The sequence below is a fragment of the Elephantulus edwardii genome, unplaced genomic scaffold (assembly GCF_000299155.1).
Source record: "Elephantulus edwardii isolate Elephantulus edwardi_28Jun2011 unplaced genomic scaffold, EleEdw1.0 scaffold00062, whole genome shotgun sequence".
In the NCBI taxonomy this organism is placed as follows: domain Eukaryota; kingdom Metazoa; phylum Chordata; class Mammalia; order Macroscelidea; family Macroscelididae; genus Elephantulus; species Elephantulus edwardii.
This window is the reverse complement of record NW_006399812.1, coordinates 5,199,714-5,216,957: the sequence shown is the minus strand read 5'-3', so window position 1 is coordinate 5,216,957 and position 17,244 is coordinate 5,199,714. Positions and strand designations below refer to the sequence as shown.

Below are 17,244 nucleotides of genomic sequence, written 5' to 3'. Positions count from 1 at the left end.
CATGATTCTTGAAAAGGTAGAGGTTTGGCAAAGGAGAGGAAGACTCTCGACCAGGTGGATAGCCCTGGTGACTGTCACAATGGGCTCTAATGTGTCAAGAAGTGTGAGGATGGGACAGGGTTCAGATCTGTTTAGTGTCACTATGGGTCATACTCAACTCCATGGTACCTGACAACAACAACAACAGACATCTTCCAACTATATTAAGCTTTCCAGTCCATGAACAATCTTTGATTTAGTGAAGTCATCTTTAACTTCTTTCAGTAATATTTTGTAATTTTCTATTAAAATTATTTTATATTATAAAATTTCTGTTTAAGTTTATTCCTAGGTACTGTATTCTTTTAGATGCTATTAATGGTTTTTTTCTAGTTTTAAAAAGTCTATCTTTACTGTCATTTCAGCTAGCATCTTTCACTATGTATTTTTTGTTTATTTATACTAAAATATATTAAAAAATACTTCTCCACCCCTCCACACTTAAGCAAGCAAGTATTCTGAGCAAGGCATGCTGTCATGCTTTGTAGCTTTAGATTCCTTTGATTCACTTGATATTATAATAGTCATGTGATAGAGAATTGCTGTGAGTTGGCACTGACTTAAGGACAGTGAATCTTTGGTTTTGGTTTATTACCCTTATTTTATTTATTTATTTTTAAACTAGGAAACTGAGTGACCATAATTAGTAGTATCCCAGATAGTGGAACACCACTCCAGAATATCTTGGACTGTGGAGTACCTCTGTAGAAGTGGTGCTCTTAACCACAAAAAAATGGTTGCCTGCCAGCGATATTTTTTGTAGGTAAAATGATCAGCCAAAGGCTTTTCCCACAGTGCATCTTTGATTTTGCTGTAGTACAGAGGTTTAAGGATGTCTAGATACTGAGTGGCATGCCAGTGGTACGTTACATGCCATAATGGTTACACATGGTTGACAGTGTTTGGTTGAGCTCACAGATTAAGACAGGCTTGAGAGCAGGAGTGGCATCCACTTCCTAAACATGCCTGTGGAAACTCTATGAACTTAGAGAAAGGACAATAGTTATAGAACAGGGTTAAGGTCTTTTGTTTATAGGGTCACTACTTGGTGACACTTAACAACAACAACAGCAACATATAATGCCAGGCCTTTGTCTCCATTTTGGAGTTGGATAAAGCAGTTGGACTCTGTAAGATGGTGTTCTTGTTTTGTTTGAGGATCTGTGTGGATTGTGTGGTTATATTTTTATTTAAGCCTCTTGTTTAGAGTCAACAAGATCACCTGGAAGGCCCTTATATTTAAAAGTTGAGCCCGGGGGATTGTTTTTTAATCCCTTGTTACTATATTTTGGAGGAGCATTCTTCTAAGTTATATAGCACTCTGATCAGTTTGCTGTGCTGAGGTAATCTGGGTTTGCTGTGACACTGAACCTTGTGCCATTGGTGTCTTAAATGCCATAATGGAACATCTGTTCCATAGGTGTGCCAAACACCATAATGGCTACCCATTGTGGACAGTGCTTGGTGGAGCTTCCAGATTGATTCAGGTTTGGAAGCAGGAGTGACATCCACTTCGTAAACTCTATGAACTTGGAGAAATGACAGTAGTTATAGAAAAGCTTCAGGGCTTTTGTTCATAGTGTTGTTATGATTGTTGCTCAACTCTGGTAATCAACAACAACAAAGGTTTTATAGGTAATACTCTTCTAGGAGAAAGAAATTAGAGGTAGAGTACTTGTTTTGGGTTGAATTGTGTTTTCAAAAAGATATTGAAGATTTAACAGGTTGAAGTCTCAACCCTGATACCTATGAATATGACCTTTTTGAAAATTGGGAGTTTTTAAGATGCTGTCAGTTCACATGAGGTCATTCTGGAGTAGGATGGCTCTAATCCCATTTCATTGATATCCTTATGAAAGAGGAGATGCAGCCCAGAAAAACTTGAGGAAGAAGGCCTAGGAATTTGGATCTACAAGTCGTGGAATCCCTGAAATTGGGAGAGAAATTGGTTATTGAATGATCAGTAATTCAAACTATCAGCTGCTCCATGGCAAAAAAATTAATAGCAATCTTCTGTGAATACTTCAACCATGGAAAACCTGTGGGATAATTCTTACTTTTTGTAAGGTTGCTGTGAATAAGAATTGACAAAACAGCAGTGGGTTTTGTGACCTAGTCTACAAATTGATTTTGTAAGACTATATGTTTCACCTGCATTGTGATACTCTGTTAAGACAGCCTTAATATGTAGTAAATATAAAATATAATAAAGTAATGTAAGAAATTGTGACTGTCATGCAAGCAGACAGTAACAGGGTAGTGGGAATGTAGAGGAGAGGCTCTTAGTTTAAAGATGAGTCTAGACTCAGGCTGTGTTGGATAATTTCTTATAGTACTTTTGAAATATTTTTTGAAAGCAGGCATTATGCCAGTGTAGACTATGTAATTGTAAACATCTGTAAATTGATAGAATTTATTTGTAAGATTCTTTTTTAATGTCAAAGGTAAAACTTAAAAAATTTTAGTATTTTAAAATTTTGTACTAAATAGCTATTTATCAAGATACAATGTAAATTTTGTAAAATTAGTATTCCTTTGAATTGGTATTTATGGACACTTTGAATTACAAAATTTGTTACCTCCTTTATGCATTTTTTTTTTATGATGAAGCATACCTCTTAATAAGAGTCCTGGTAGTGTGGAGCTTAATGTGCTGGGCTGCCAGCTAACAGGTTGAAGTATGAATACACTAGCCACTCTGAAAGATGGGCAGTCTTTTTCCATATTTACAGCTTTGGAAACCAATGGGGAGTTGCTATGAATTGGATTTGATGGCACTGGATTTCGTTTCTTGTATACTTCAACATATATAGCTCTGGTGGCCTGGCTGCAGGGGATTTCCTTGCTAACTTAAAGGCCACACCTCTCTGGTGGTTCGAATCTACCAGCAGCCCCATAAGAGAAAGATGGGCATTCTCCTCCCATGTGATTTACGGCCTCAGAGAGTTCATTCTGAATTGATGGCAGTGAGTCAAGTCAGTCTTAACATATACTGGTTTAGTTGTTTATATAAATGAAGGTGGTAGACTTATTTTTCCATTGATGATGTAGAAACACAAATATAAAATGAATATATTTGAGAAGAATTAAAACAGACTGTGATGCTCCTATTACTGTTAGGGTCACTAAGTGATCCTTTTAGTCCTTGAATTTTTTTTTTTAATTTGCTCTAATCAAAATAGATTTGATAACTGTATCACAGAATTAGCTAGATTGTGTCAGAGTAGCCTGCCTTCCTTTCTGGGACAGACTGTGAACCAGAAAGAGCATTTGGGATCTCTTGATCCATGAGATGGTGTAGTCCACAGGGAGTCCTGCTTGCTGACTCAAAGGTGGTGCCTCTCTGGAGTTTTAAATCCACTTAAAGCTCCTTGTGTGAAAGATACACTCTCTAGTGTAATTTATAGCCTCTAGAAACCTGCTGGAGGGTCAGCTCTGAGTCACTTCTGACTCAGTAGCAATAAATTTTTTAAGATCTCTAAGGACAGAACACTCCTAAGTGGAATAAAAAAATGAATTTCCGAATAAATGGAATTAGAAAACCAAGCCTGGTTTTATAATACCTAGGTTTATCATTCAATTAATTGTCTCCAGTCCTCTGGGAAGAAGTGAGTAAAGAAACAATGAGAGACCAGACTTACACTTGGTTAAGTTCTTTGAATATAAAAGGAGATGTCAGCAAATGGGAAGACTTGATCTCTCACACACTTCAGTGTTGAACTTAAATGTTTATCCTGTGTTCTGTCAGAGTAGAGAGACTCTCTTGAAGGAAAGTTGTTTTGTTTTTTTTTATATTAAAAAAAAGTTTAAATTTTTTTTTATTGTTACACAGTTTCTTCCCCTCCCTGCTTCTCTAGCCCCTGCTGAAGTGCACGCTTTCTTCTAGATTGTTGTCATATATATATAATGCACATTCATATAGTCTTTTCAAACAATTCTTCCCCTCATCTGATCTAATTGAGTCTTCATTATCTATTTACTCTTATCTCTTTCTCTCCGCAACCCCTCCATATCTGTCCTGTTATATAACTGTGATGTTAGGTATTATTTGTCCATTTGCGACTGAGATATTTCATTCAGCGTTATATCTTCCAGGCTCCTCCGTGAAGTGTAATGTTCTGTGAGTTCTTTGTTTTTCAGTGCTGCTTAATATTTCATTGTGTGAATATACCATAGTTTTCTATCCATTCATTTGTTGATGACCACTTGGGTGCTTCCCTCTCTTTGTTCTTGTGAATAATGCAACAATAAACATGGTGTACATACATTTCATACATATTTGAGTCATGGCTCTTATTTCTTTAGGATATATCCCCAGTAGTGGAGTTGCTGGATCAAATGATAATTCTGTTTACACTTTTTTGAGAAAGTGCCAGACCACTTTCTATGGTGGCTGAACTCAATGAAGAAAAATACAGCATCAGGATCATCAACACCCTGTGCTATGCAGGTGACACAGCTTTGCTTGCTCAGAGTGAAGAAGACTTCATCTCAACATCAGGAAAATAAAGTCTCAGTACTGCACTGATAGACACATCATGGTAGATGGAGAAAAGATTGAAACTGTCAACTACTTCATCATACTTGCCTCCACAGTTAATACCCTTTGTACCAGCAGTCAGGAGATCTGGAAATGCATTGCTTTAGGAAAGTCTGTACTCAGGAACAAAGTGCACCTGATTTGTGATCTTTTCAGTCACTTGCTCTGCATCTGAGAGCTAAGGATTGAAGCCTTTGAGTTGTTGTTTTGGAGAAGAGTGCTGAATATCCCATAGACTGCCTAAAGAACAAATATGTCTTGGAGAAAGTACAGCCAGAATGCTCCTTGGAGGCAATAATGACAAATCTCTATCTCACATATTTTGAATATGTTGCTAGGAGAACTAGGAGCTGTTTCTTGGAAAAGGACATCATGCTTGGAAAGGTGGAGTGTTGGCAAAAGAGAGAAAGACTCTCAGCGATATTGGATTGACACAATGACTGCAACAATGGGCTCAAGTATGTCAGAAATTAAGAGGATGACAGAGAATAGGATAGGATTTAGATCTGTTGTTTATAGGGTTGTTATGAATCATACTTAACTTGATGTCACCAGACTTAACACAACATCGTAATACCAGGGGAGCTCTTGGAGCCTAGTAGGTAAGGAGTTGCACTGCCAATCCAAAGGCAGGTGGTTCAAATATACTTGCTGCTATGTGGAGTGATGATGGGCAGTCTCCTCCTGGGTGATTTATAGCTCTGAAAGCCGAGAGGGTCATCTGTGAGTTGGTCCCAACTCATCACCAATTATTTTCTTACCCCATTATCTAAAGAGACCCTAGTGGTGCTATGGTTAAAAAGCTCCATGGCTAACTGAAGGGTTAGTAACTTAAACCTAACAACAACAACAACAACAAAAACATGGGGTAATTTGCTTCCTTAAAGATTATTGATGTTGTGTACTATCAGGTCAGAACTAACTTATAGCTGACCCTCCAGTAGGTTTTCATAGGCACTTAATCACATGGGAGGAAATTGCCCATCTTCTTCCATGGATCAGCTGGTGAATTTAAACTGTATACCTTTGGGATTTCAGGGCAGCTTCTTACTACTAGACCACAGCCTTGAATATCCTCTGGGGCAGGTATGATCTGAGCAGTTGATGCCTTTGGGTTGTGGTAGTGAAGAAATATATTGAGCATACCATGAACGGCCAAGAGGACAAAATCTGTCCTGAAGGGGGTGAAACCAGGTTGCTTGTTAAAGTCACGGATTTTGAAACTCTCACATATGTTGGGCCTGTTGTCAGGAGGGAGCAGTCCTTGGAGAAGGACATCTTGCTTAGAAGGGTAGAGGGTTAATACAAGAAAGGAAAACCTGGATGAGATAGATTGACACAGTGACTGTGGCAGTGGGGCAGGTATCTCAGGGTTGGTGAGGTCAACCCAGGATGGGGCAAGGTTCAGTCATTGTTCACAGGGTCACTGTGAGTCACAGTTGAGTCAATGGCACATAACAACAACAGCGGGCTTCTATGAGTTGGAGTTAACTTGATGACAATGGATTTTTTGTTTTTCATAGTGTTTTTCCCACCAAAAAACCCAAACCATGTCATTTTTTTTTTTTTATGTTGTTTTAAATTTAAAGAATGTAGTTTCAAATAACACAGAGTTAATGAAGGAAGCATAATTAAAATAAAAAGTTATTAGACCTGTGAGGAAGTTTTAATATTAAGAGTGGCCAGATGTTTCTTAATTGATACATCAAGATAAGTGCTCAGGGATTCAGAACATAGAAAAAGATTTAAAATTCATTTGGAAAAATAAAAAATGAGAATTGCCTGCATTTTTCTTCTGTTCAACAAAATATTAATTTGATGATGAGTGATGTTGTTTTTAATTTTACACTAGTTTATTTATAAAATTCTAATACATTGTTTTAGAGAACAGATTCTTTCAATTTCCCTCACCCCTGCACCCATCAAATTGTACAAGCTGATGATTAATTCTCCTCCCCCTGCACATTCTCATTCCTTTGACTCCATCCTCTCCCACCCCTCTTGGATTTTTATACACCATAATGGTTTTATACAATATCTGTCCTTATGGGACTGAGTTAGTTCACTCAGCATAATGCTTTCCAGTCCCTCCCAAGTTAGGTAATAATTTATAAAATCGTTGCTCCTGTGTGCTGCATAGTATTCCATTGTGTGAATATACCATAATTTCTCAGTCCATTCGTTTGTGGTTGGACATTTGCCCTGTTTCCATGTTCTTGCGATGATGAATAATGCTCCTATGAACAGTGGTGTCCAAATCTCTGTTTGTGCCTCAGTTCTCATTTTTTCAGGGTATATTCCAAGGAGTAGAATAACTGGGTCATATGGAATTTCTGTGTTCAGCTTTTTGAGGAGAGAATTTTTGCAGAATTAAATCACTATTTGCTGTGCATATTATACTCCTTGATTTCTGCTGCCTCCAGGTTTTTATGTTGATAGAAAAATATAATAGTCCAACAAACTCCCATGAAGTAATTTTCAAAATTACCAGTTTTAATTTTATAGTTTTTCATAGTCATAAATCTCTTATCCAACTTTTAGTAGCCTAGCTTCCATTATCCTTATTTCTTAATTTTGACCCTATTTATATGTTGGGCCATATGATTTTTTGTTAAGGAGTAGTTTTCACCACTTTTTTTTCTTTTAGTTTTCATCACTTTAGAGATACTGGTCTGTTGCCTTCTGACTCTTCTGTTTTTGTTGAAGAGTTAGTTTTCAACTGAATGTTTACTTCTTTCTTTGGATTCTTTCAAGATTTTCTTTGTGTCTTTCATTTTTTAATTTGTGCCATTATCAGACTGGTGTGATTTTTATTGTGCTTATCCTTCTTGGGAAACACATCTGTCTTGAAAGAAGTGCAAGCAGAGTGCTTCTCAGAGGCAAGAATGATGAAACTTCCTCTCTACCTTTGGGCATATTTTCGGGAGGAATGAGGCCTTGCAAAGAGACATGCTGCAAAAGGTAGAGGGTCAGAAAGTGCACTGTGGTTGCACTTTTCCCAAGACATACCTATATGTTGTTTAGCAGTCCCTGTGTTGTTCAGTATTTCCCAACACCTCAACTCAAACGCATTGATTCCTTTTTTATCCTTATTCATTGTCCAGCTCTCAGATGCATAGCAATTGATTGGAAAAATCTACTGACTGAGACTGAATTCTGTTAGATTCCCTTGAGAAATATTAAATTTTTCTATTATTGATTTAGCTGGACTCTAAACTCTGTCTTGTGTTGGGCAGCAGCTGAAACTGCTCAATTCTTTCAGCCTTCTACTTGTTTAGGAGCATTGAAGAAGATTGTTGTTGTAAGGAAGGAATGAAGTACTGAAAGATGAAGTCAGAAGTAATTGTGTTAAGAAGGGTGGTATAGTCTGTAAGACTTTGTAGCATTTAGTAAGAACTGGGCTGAGAAGACCTGGAGGCTTTGGAGCTACAATATATGGTCAGAGTTTGCTTTTGATAGGATCCCCTTGATGGTTTAGAGAATAGATTGAAGAGGAAAAGAAATAAGGATAATAGTAAAATCCTAGTGAAAATATGGTTTCCTGGAATGGAAATACTTAGACGTAGCATTCAGGATGTATTTAGAAAGAACAACCAGTAAGTTTTGCTGATGTATTATATTAGATGTTGAGTGTAAAAAGAAAGAACTCCAGGATGAAATCTTATCTTATTCTGAGCAACTGGAATAAGCTACTGTTTGCTGAAATGGGGGAAAATTCTGAGAGAGAATCTGAGTAGCTTACTTTTTTACTCACAACTTTGAAATGCTCCTCAGATGTTCACAGGATATTTTCAGAAGGCAAACAAACTAAAAAATGTAAACTCATTGTCATCAAGTTTGAACAACTGACTTATACCTGACCCTCCAGGTACTTTTTTGTTGTTGTTAGGTGCCGTCGAGTACAACTCATAGTCACTCTATGAGTGACTGAATAACCAGTCTGAACACTGTCTTAGCCTGTACCATCCTCACAATCACCTATTGCTGCATTCACTGTGTCAACCACCCTGGCTGAAGGTCTTCCTCTCATTTGCTGCCTCTCTACCTTCCCAAGCATGACATCTCTCTCCAAGGAATAGCCCTTCCTAGCTCAAAGTATGTGAGACAAAGCTGCATCATCTTTGCCTCCAAGGAGCAATCAGGCTGCACCTTCTCTATGACATATTCTTTTGGCAGTCCATGGGCTATTCAATACTCTTGTCCAACACCACACTCCAAAGGCATCAGTAATTCTTCATGCGTACCCATGTTTACTGTGGCTTTGTTTACAAGACCAAGGAGTTGGAAACAACCCAAGTGCCCATCAACAAATGAATGGATAGAGAAGCTGTGGTATATTCACACAATGGAATACTTTGCTGCATTGAAAAACAAGGAACTCATGAAATATTACACAAAATGAGTGGCCATGGAGGACATAATACTGAGTGAAGTATCTCAGTCACAAAAGGACAAATACTGATAGTGCCACTGTTGTAAAACAGGACTGACATCGGGGTTGGGGGCAACCTAAGAAAAGAGGGATAAATAATGTATACTGTATTGAAACAGATGAGGGAGAGAACTGTTTAAAAGGAATAGAGGATTAGGTATTATTTTCATGACAAAATTACAGAAAAAGAAATGCATATTAAAGTGGACTGTGGACTGAGAGGATTGTATAACAATGAAAGAATTTTTTTTTCTTCAAAGAGAAAAACGAACTGGGGGGAGGGGTAGGCAGGGAGGAAAAGGTACAACAGTGAATGAACGGGGGAAAAATTAAATGGAAAGAATATGCTGTAAAAAATTATATATGTTGCATAAAAAATAATGAATAAAAAAATAATTCTTCTAACATTTTTATTCATTGTCCAGCTCTCATTGTCATAGTAAATGACTGAAAAGACCATGGCCTGAATAAGGCACAGCTTAGTCCTCAGACTTAACATCTTTGCTCCTCAATTTCTGAGTACAGTACGTCTCTTGATCTGCTCCCAAGTGTATTAATTGTGGATCCAAGTATGATAAAGTTTTGATAGTCTAAATTCTTTAGGAGGCTATAAATCACATCTTCCTTGGAGTTACTGGTAGATTCGAACCCCTACAAAGATGTGGCCTTTAGTGGCACAACTCCCTACCAGCTGGGTGATCAGAGTCCTTCCTTCCCCCCCCCCCCCCCCGAAGGCAAAGAGATTTTCAGATCTGGGGTAAATTGTAGATAGAGAATGTCGACATTCTGCATTTGTAGATTTAGCCAACAGATGTGAGATATAGAAAACAGGTAGGTACAGTTGTTACAGCAAAGTCTTTGAGCAGATGATGAGGATAGAATCTAGGACCTAAATAAAAGGTAGACTAGAGCGTAGACATTTAATTCTTGATAATGAAAAGAAAGTTATTTTTTACTTTAAAAATTTTTTTTTCTTTTCTCTATTGCTGGGGCAGTTTTAATTCTAAAATTTTCTTTTTTGCCAAATGGTTTGAGTTCATTGCAAGTGTAAATGGAATTCAGTAAGTAATTTTGTGTTTTTCTGGTGCTGCTTTAATAGAGATATCACAAGTGGATTGTTTTAACAAATAGAAACGCATTCTCTTACCACTTAAGAGGCTGGACGTTCAAATTGGTGCATGTTTAGAGGAAGGCCTTCTCTGTTGAGTGTGCGTGAAAGCCCTTTTGTCCTTCAGCATCTTTTAGATGCTTTGTTGCCTGGAGATATTCATGCAGCTGGCCTTCCCTGAAGTCAAGGAACTTTGTGGCATTGGGGCCCAGGCTGAAAATACACACTCTACTCTTGACTCTTGATTATTTCTTTGTGGCACAAGAGCCCAGGTTTTCTTGCCCTCTCTGTACAGTAAGATAAAAGGTATTCAAGGCCACATCTGAGGGGAATCTACCCTTCTATCTAAGGCTGTGATGGGATTAGATCCAACTTTAAAAAAAATAAAATTTTTATTTTATACTGGCTTACTTAACAAAGTTCGTATACGTTGTTTTTCAAACTATATTTTTCCCATTTTTTTACCCACTCCTTCCTCACCTATCAAAATGTTCGACCCTGTGATTACCACCTCCCCCCATCCAGGTCCCCTCTACTTTCTGCCTTGGATCCTCATACTCGTTCTATAATAATGGTCTTATATATAGTATTTGTCCTTATGAGACTGAGTTGGTTCACTTAGCATAATGCTCTCCAGACCTCCCAAGGGAGGTAGTGATTTTCAAAATCATTGGTCCTGCATGCTGCATAGCATTCCATCATGTGAATGTTCCAGAATTCCTTAGTCCATTCTATTGTGGTTGGATATTTGGGCTATTTTCTATGTTCTTGAAATGGTGAATTGTGGGAAGCCAAAGTCAAGGATTCTGAAGCTTCGTCTGACATATTTTGGGCATGTTGCAAGGAGGGACTGGTCCTTGGAGAGGGACATCATATTTGGGAGAGTGGAGGGACAGTGCAGGAGAGGAAGACCCTTGATGAGATAGATCAGTTCTGTGATTGGGGTGGTGGGAATGAGTGTGTTGGAGACAGTGAGGTTGGCACAGGATAGAGCGTTTAGGGCTCTTGTACATAGGGTCACTATGAGTTGCAAGTGACTTGACAGCACGTAACAACAACAGCAACAACAACATATCAGGATATGAGGGAGGAGTGGATGCAAGCTGGAATTCATTCACTCTGAAGCACTAAGGCAGACTTTAGATGTTTATAGGGGTAGACACTAAGGCAAACCTTAAGCATTTACATGATTCTTGTATTTGCTAACCCCTCCCTCTTGCGTTAACCATAAGGTTTTCAATAGAAAGAGCTTAGCTTCATTTGCATTGAATTCTCTTTGTGATTTGCTCCCTGGCAATTTTCAATAAAGGCACAGGGAAGATGGGTTGGGTGCTTCAGTTGTTTGAAATGCTCACCTCCTGCTTTACCTCTGTATTTTCTCCTACATTGGTGGTGTTTTGTCTCGTTCTTAATACTTACTAATATAATTTACCCTTGGTCTAAAACAGTGAATAATGCTACTATGAACATTGGTGTACAAATCTCCATTTGTGTCTCAATCCTCATCTTCTTGGGGTATATTCCAAGCATTGGAATAGCTGGGTCATATGGAATTTCCATGTTCAGCTTTCTGAGGAAACACCAAACTGTCTTCTAGAGTGGTTGCACCATTTTACAGTTCCACCAGGAGTGTATACGAGTTCCTGTCTAGCCACATCCTCTCCAATGTTTATTGCTTACTGTCCTGTTAAACTTTGCCACAGCTACTAGAGAGAGTTGGTTTCTCATTGTGGTTTTGATTTGCATCTCTCTTATTTACCGTGATTTTGAGCATTTCTTCATGTTGGCCATTTGGATATCTTCCTCTGTTAAAATTCTTTGCATGTCTTTTACCCATTTTGTAATTGTGTTATCAGTCTTTTTCTTGTGGAGGCCTGTATCCCCCTTTTAATCCTTCTCAGGTTTATCAGATTATGGGAGATTATTATGCAACTTCTACATTGTATCACTATATCTATGTATTTTTGGAGGCACAATTCAATTAATGTTAAGTATGACAAAAATGTTTTTCATGTCATCTACATAGTATAGAATAGTTTATTGTCATTGTCTTGAAGTTAAGATCTCTTTCTTTTCTTTCCCCTTTAAAGTGCTGTGCATGGATGCAAAGATTAATTTTGATAGTAACTCGGCTTATCGCCAGAAGAAAATCTTTGACCTACAGGACTGGACCCAGGAAGATGAAAGAGACAAAGCTGCAACTAAAGCAAATCTCAACTACATTGGACTGGATGGAAATATAGGCTGTCTGGGTATCATATTTTTAGAATTTGAATTTGATTGGACAAACATAGTTTATATTCTCTGTGTTTGTTGCTTATACAAACCATTTCCCCCCTCTCAATAGTAAATGGTGCTGGTCTGGCTATGGCCACAATGGATATAATAAAACTTCATGGAGGAACTCCAGCCAACTTTCTTGATGTTGGTGGTGGTGCCACTGTTGATCAAGTAACAGAAGCATTTAAGCTTATCACTTCAGATAAAAAGGTAAGGGCAAGACTCTTATTTTAGGCTTTGCATAGTGAGAAGTAACTTGGTTAATTAGTAGCTGTGATGATTGTACTACAAAGAAAAATATCTAAGTAATTTTAAAAGAGAATGATATTAAATAAAAAATTAACTAGAAAACCCTGTTTTAAAGACCCAATTTTTACTCAGTAATTTTGTATTTATTAAAATAAACCTTTTATCAGTAAAACACTACTGTTTAGATGTTTTTTAAAAAACATTAGCTAGAGAAAAGTAAGTTTCCTGTTGTGTTTTAGCAAACAAGATGAGAAACTATTGGATGGTCTTGTTAGTGGCTGCCAGGTCAGCCATCAATTCGAGGGCCCCATAATAATAGGAGGGATAATTGTGATCTCTTGGATTTTTACTGGCATATTTTTGCAAAGTAGATTATCAGACCTTTCTTCCTAGTCAGTTTAGCAGTATCACTGAATTATCAACATCTAGTAGCATGCAAAAACTCCACTGACAGGTGCATGCTCCCTATATATGGTGTGTATTGACTGGGATTTAAACCAGGTCTCTTTCTGGTAAGGTGACAATATCTGAAGATATTACTAAAACCTTATTTGTTGTGGCCAAGATAGTTCTAATTCATAGCAGCTCATGCATTACAGAATAGAAATTTCTTGTCTGTAATTTTTTTTCTTTTTTTTTTTCCCCCTTGTCTGTAATTTCAACAGAAGCAGAATGTCAGACGTTCTGCAGAGCTGCTAGGTGGGTTCAGATTGCCAGCTTTTAGGTTAGTAGTCCAGTGCAAGGGAACCCTGGTGGCCATTTTGAACACCACACCTGGTAATCTACTTCTGAAAATCAGCCAGTGAAAATCCTGTACTACGTTGGCTATGTGGTTGCCATGGGTCAGAGTCTGCTCAATTGTAACTGGCTACTAGTGTTAAGAACCAGGGTGGGGGCAGAGGGCAGATGTTAACTGATTGTGACTGGCTATTGAGAGAGTAGTTAAATCCATGAGAAATTATTAGTGTAGAATGTTTTTTATCTGAAGGCAAGGAAAGACAGTCCTGTCACTTGATGACAGGTAAGTTTGAAGAGAGTTGAATGATGTATAATTACTTGCTTGTTTCAAGGCATTGGCTGAGAGAAAAGAGATTGGAAGTTAAAGGAGGAGGTGAAAGTAGTTGAATGAAGTTACAGGAGGCAATGCAATGCAATAAATAGGTGAGAAAGAGTTCGCATTTTCCTTGAAGAAGGGACAAATGCATCTATGATAAATATTTTAGCGATAAAAAGGAAGATGACTAGATATCCTGCCTTAGATTCCCTTTTTCGGTGAACTCTCAGGCCATATCATTTACTGAAAGAGTTTGGAGTGGGATAGTAAGAGTATGAACAGGCTGCGAAGGATGGAGATGATTGCTGATAAAATGTTACCATGCCACTCCTCAGATGTGCTGGGAATGAGTATGTGTTCTTTTGCTTACAGTTGGAATGATAAAGTAATTGGTGGGGTCATTTAAGGATGCTCTATTGAACCAGGATAGCAGAGGTATGGATGTGAGGGAATTGATCATGTAGGCAGCAGTGTTGTTGAATTGCTTGACTGTGACTTCCAAACTCCATAATGAATGTCAGATCAACTGGAAACGAATAGATTTGGAGGATTATAAAGGGGTGGAGGAATGAAAAGCCTTTTAGGGACATAGCTTGAGTAAGGCAGTGTTAGGGGCAAAAAAAGTTAAAGTGAAAGGAGAGGAGATTGAACAGAGAATGGGATTTATGAGTTGTAGATTGTTAGCAAACAAAGGAGTGCAGCTCAACCCTTTCATGCCATTCACAGACAATGACATTTGAAAAGGGCATTATTGGAGGTAGATTGAGAAAGTTGTTTGTATACTGAATCTAAGGGCTTCAGTTTTCCCCAAGCCTTCCTAGCTTCCCTTTGAGTTTGGGAGAACAGTGTCTTGGTGAGTCTATAACTCATTTGTATCTTACTGGATCGCAAGCTCTCTTGTAGCCAAATGAATTGTCTCTTATATATTTTTCTTTTATTAGTTTTAATGAAAGTTTACAGAGACTTAGGGTTTCCAGTCATTTGTTGTTGAACTTTTCTCCCTATTTCCCCCTTCCCCCCATTCACTCTTCTCCTTGAAAAGTAAAAGAAAAACTTTCATTGTGAAGCAATCCCTCCCCCCAAGTCCACTCCACTGTGCAGCCTTCATTCTGGACTCCTGTCATGAAAATAATACCCAATCATATATCCCTTTTAAACAGTTTTCTCCCTCATCTGTTTCAATGCAGTATACATCATTTCTCACCTTCTTCTCTGCCTTCCCTCAACCCTGATGTCAGTCCCGTTTTACAACAGTGGCCCTATGCCATATTTGTCCTTTTGTGACTGAGATATTTCACTCAGCATAATGTCTTCCAGAGTCATCCATTTAGCATAATATTTCATGAGTTCCTTGTTTTTCAATGCTACATAATATTCCATTGTATGAATATACCAGAGCTTCTCTGATACCATTCATTTGTTGATGGGCACATGGGTTGTTAAAACTCTTTGCTATTGCGAACAAAGCTGCAATAAACATGCGTGTGCATATATCTGCTTGGATGACGGTTGAGATTTCTTTAGGGTAAATTCCCAGTAGTGGAATTGCTGTGTCAAATGGTATTTTAATTTTCAACTTTTTGAGAAAGCATCAGTTTACACTCCCACCAACAGTGAATAAGGGTTCCGGTTTCTCCACAGCCTCACCAGCCTTTGATGTTTGCTGCCTGTTAAATTTTGCTATTCTTACTGGGGTGAGATGATATCTCATAGTTGTTATTTTTTTTTTTTAAAGGATAGAATGATGATTCAGAACTGTCAGTGTGGTGGTACCCTAAGAGGACCCTGAGGTTTGGATTGAAGTATAACCGGAAGTGGATATATAGGAGAAATTGGATGATTTAGAAGATTTGCTTTGTGAAAGAAAAGCTTTGTGATGGGAATAATGTGGAGATCATAGTGAATTAAACACTAAAGGGATTGCATGTGACACTTAGAATCTGATCTAAGGTAGTCATGTTAGAAATTCATTTGATTTTTTTAAAAATAGGAAACAAATGAAGGAAATTCTAGAGACCTTGTTGGTACAGATAAGCATAGAGGAGATTATGAGCCAGATGTTGGAATTACTCAGGTAGGCAGACTGTACAGACATCAGTAGTGAGAGCCAGAGCGATCACATATGCTGTGATAATGTTGCTGTGCAATTAATTTTATCTTGATGCACAAATGCTAGGATTTGTTGCAAAAGAAAAATAATAATCATTCTCCTTCAACTTTAATCTATCAGAAGCTCTTTTTTGACAGGTACAGGCTATCCTGGTCAACATTTTTGGAGGGATCATGCGATGTGATGTTATTGCGCAGGGTATAGTTATGGCAGTCAAAGACTTGGAAATTAAAATACCTATTGTGGTACGGTTACAAGGTGAGTGTCAAAGACAGCTTGCATTTTCACTTTCACAAGTTCACTTGTTGTAAAGTTTGTCACTTCAGCTCTCCTGGCAGCATGCCCTAAGTTTTAGGTCCACCCTTGATCTTTCAGGGGTGGTCCCCCCTTTTACGTTTCTCTTTAACTCTTCCATACATCTTGTCCTTTACCCACCATGCCTATTTTGCATTACTTTAATAAACCTTTTTTTTACTTGTTTTGCTTAATTTAAAAAAAAAGTTTATTATTTCAGAGAAATTAAGTTTATTTATAGTACAGTTTTCAAACAGCTTAGGTGGTGTTTTTAGTGGGTTCCTCACCCCCCCCCCCCATATGTTTTTAATGAAACGAAGAAGTTCAAGCTGCTTTGAAGGAAATAACAAATTAAATAAAGCCCCAGCAATAGATGGTATACCAATTGACGTATTTCAGCTAACGGATGCTGCCCTGAATGTGCTCACCAAGTTGTGCCAAGAAATCTGGAGAACAACCACTTGGCCAACTGACTAGAAGACATCTATATTTGTTCCCATTCCAAAGAAGGGTGATCGAACAGAGTATGGAAACTACAGAACTATATCATTGATTTCAATGCAAGCAAGATTCTACTGAAGATTACTCAAAAACAACTGGAACAGCACATCATCAGAGAACTGCCAGAAGTCCAGGCTGGGTTTGGAAGGGGTCATGATACTAGGGTGGTTGTAGCTTATGTTAGATGGATCTTAGCTGAAAGCAGGGAGTACCAGAAGAATGTCTAACTGTGTGTCATTGATTATGCAAGGATGTTTGACTATGTGGATCATAACAAACTGTGGCTGACTCTGAGAAGAATGGGAATCCCAGAACACTTGATGATACTAATGCGAAACCTATACTTGGACCAAGAGGTAGTTGTCAGAACAGAGCAAGGAAACACTGCATGGTTCAAAATTGGGAAGGGTGTATGCCAGGGATATGTCCTATCTCCATACCTTCTCAACCTTTATGCCGAACAGATTATCTGAGAGGCTGGGCTCTATGAGGAGAAGTGTGGCGTCAGGATTGGTAGAATATCTATTATCTGCGTTATGCAGATGACACAAGCCTGCTTGCTGAAACTGAGGAGGACTTGAAGTGCTTGCTGCAGAGGGTCAAGGACTGCAGCCTACAATATGGATTGAGGCTCAAT

At 38.1% G+C, this 17,244-nt stretch overlaps 1 protein-coding gene across 1 annotated transcript in view; it reads left to right on the top strand.

Annotated features, from left to right (window-relative positions):
- SUCLA2 (succinate-CoA ligase, ADP-forming, beta subunit) overlaps positions 1 to 17,244 on the top strand; it is a 48,368-nt gene that overhangs the window by 27,760 nt on the left and 3,364 nt on the right. The window contains exons 7-9 of the mRNA XM_006887807.1: positions 12,210 to 12,371; positions 12,467 to 12,609; positions 15,950 to 16,070. Coding sequence (XP_006887869.1) covers positions 12,210 to 12,371; positions 12,467 to 12,609; positions 15,950 to 16,070 — 426 coding nt within the window. The remainder of the gene's footprint in view (positions 1 to 12,209; positions 12,372 to 12,466; positions 12,610 to 15,949; positions 16,071 to 17,244) is intronic.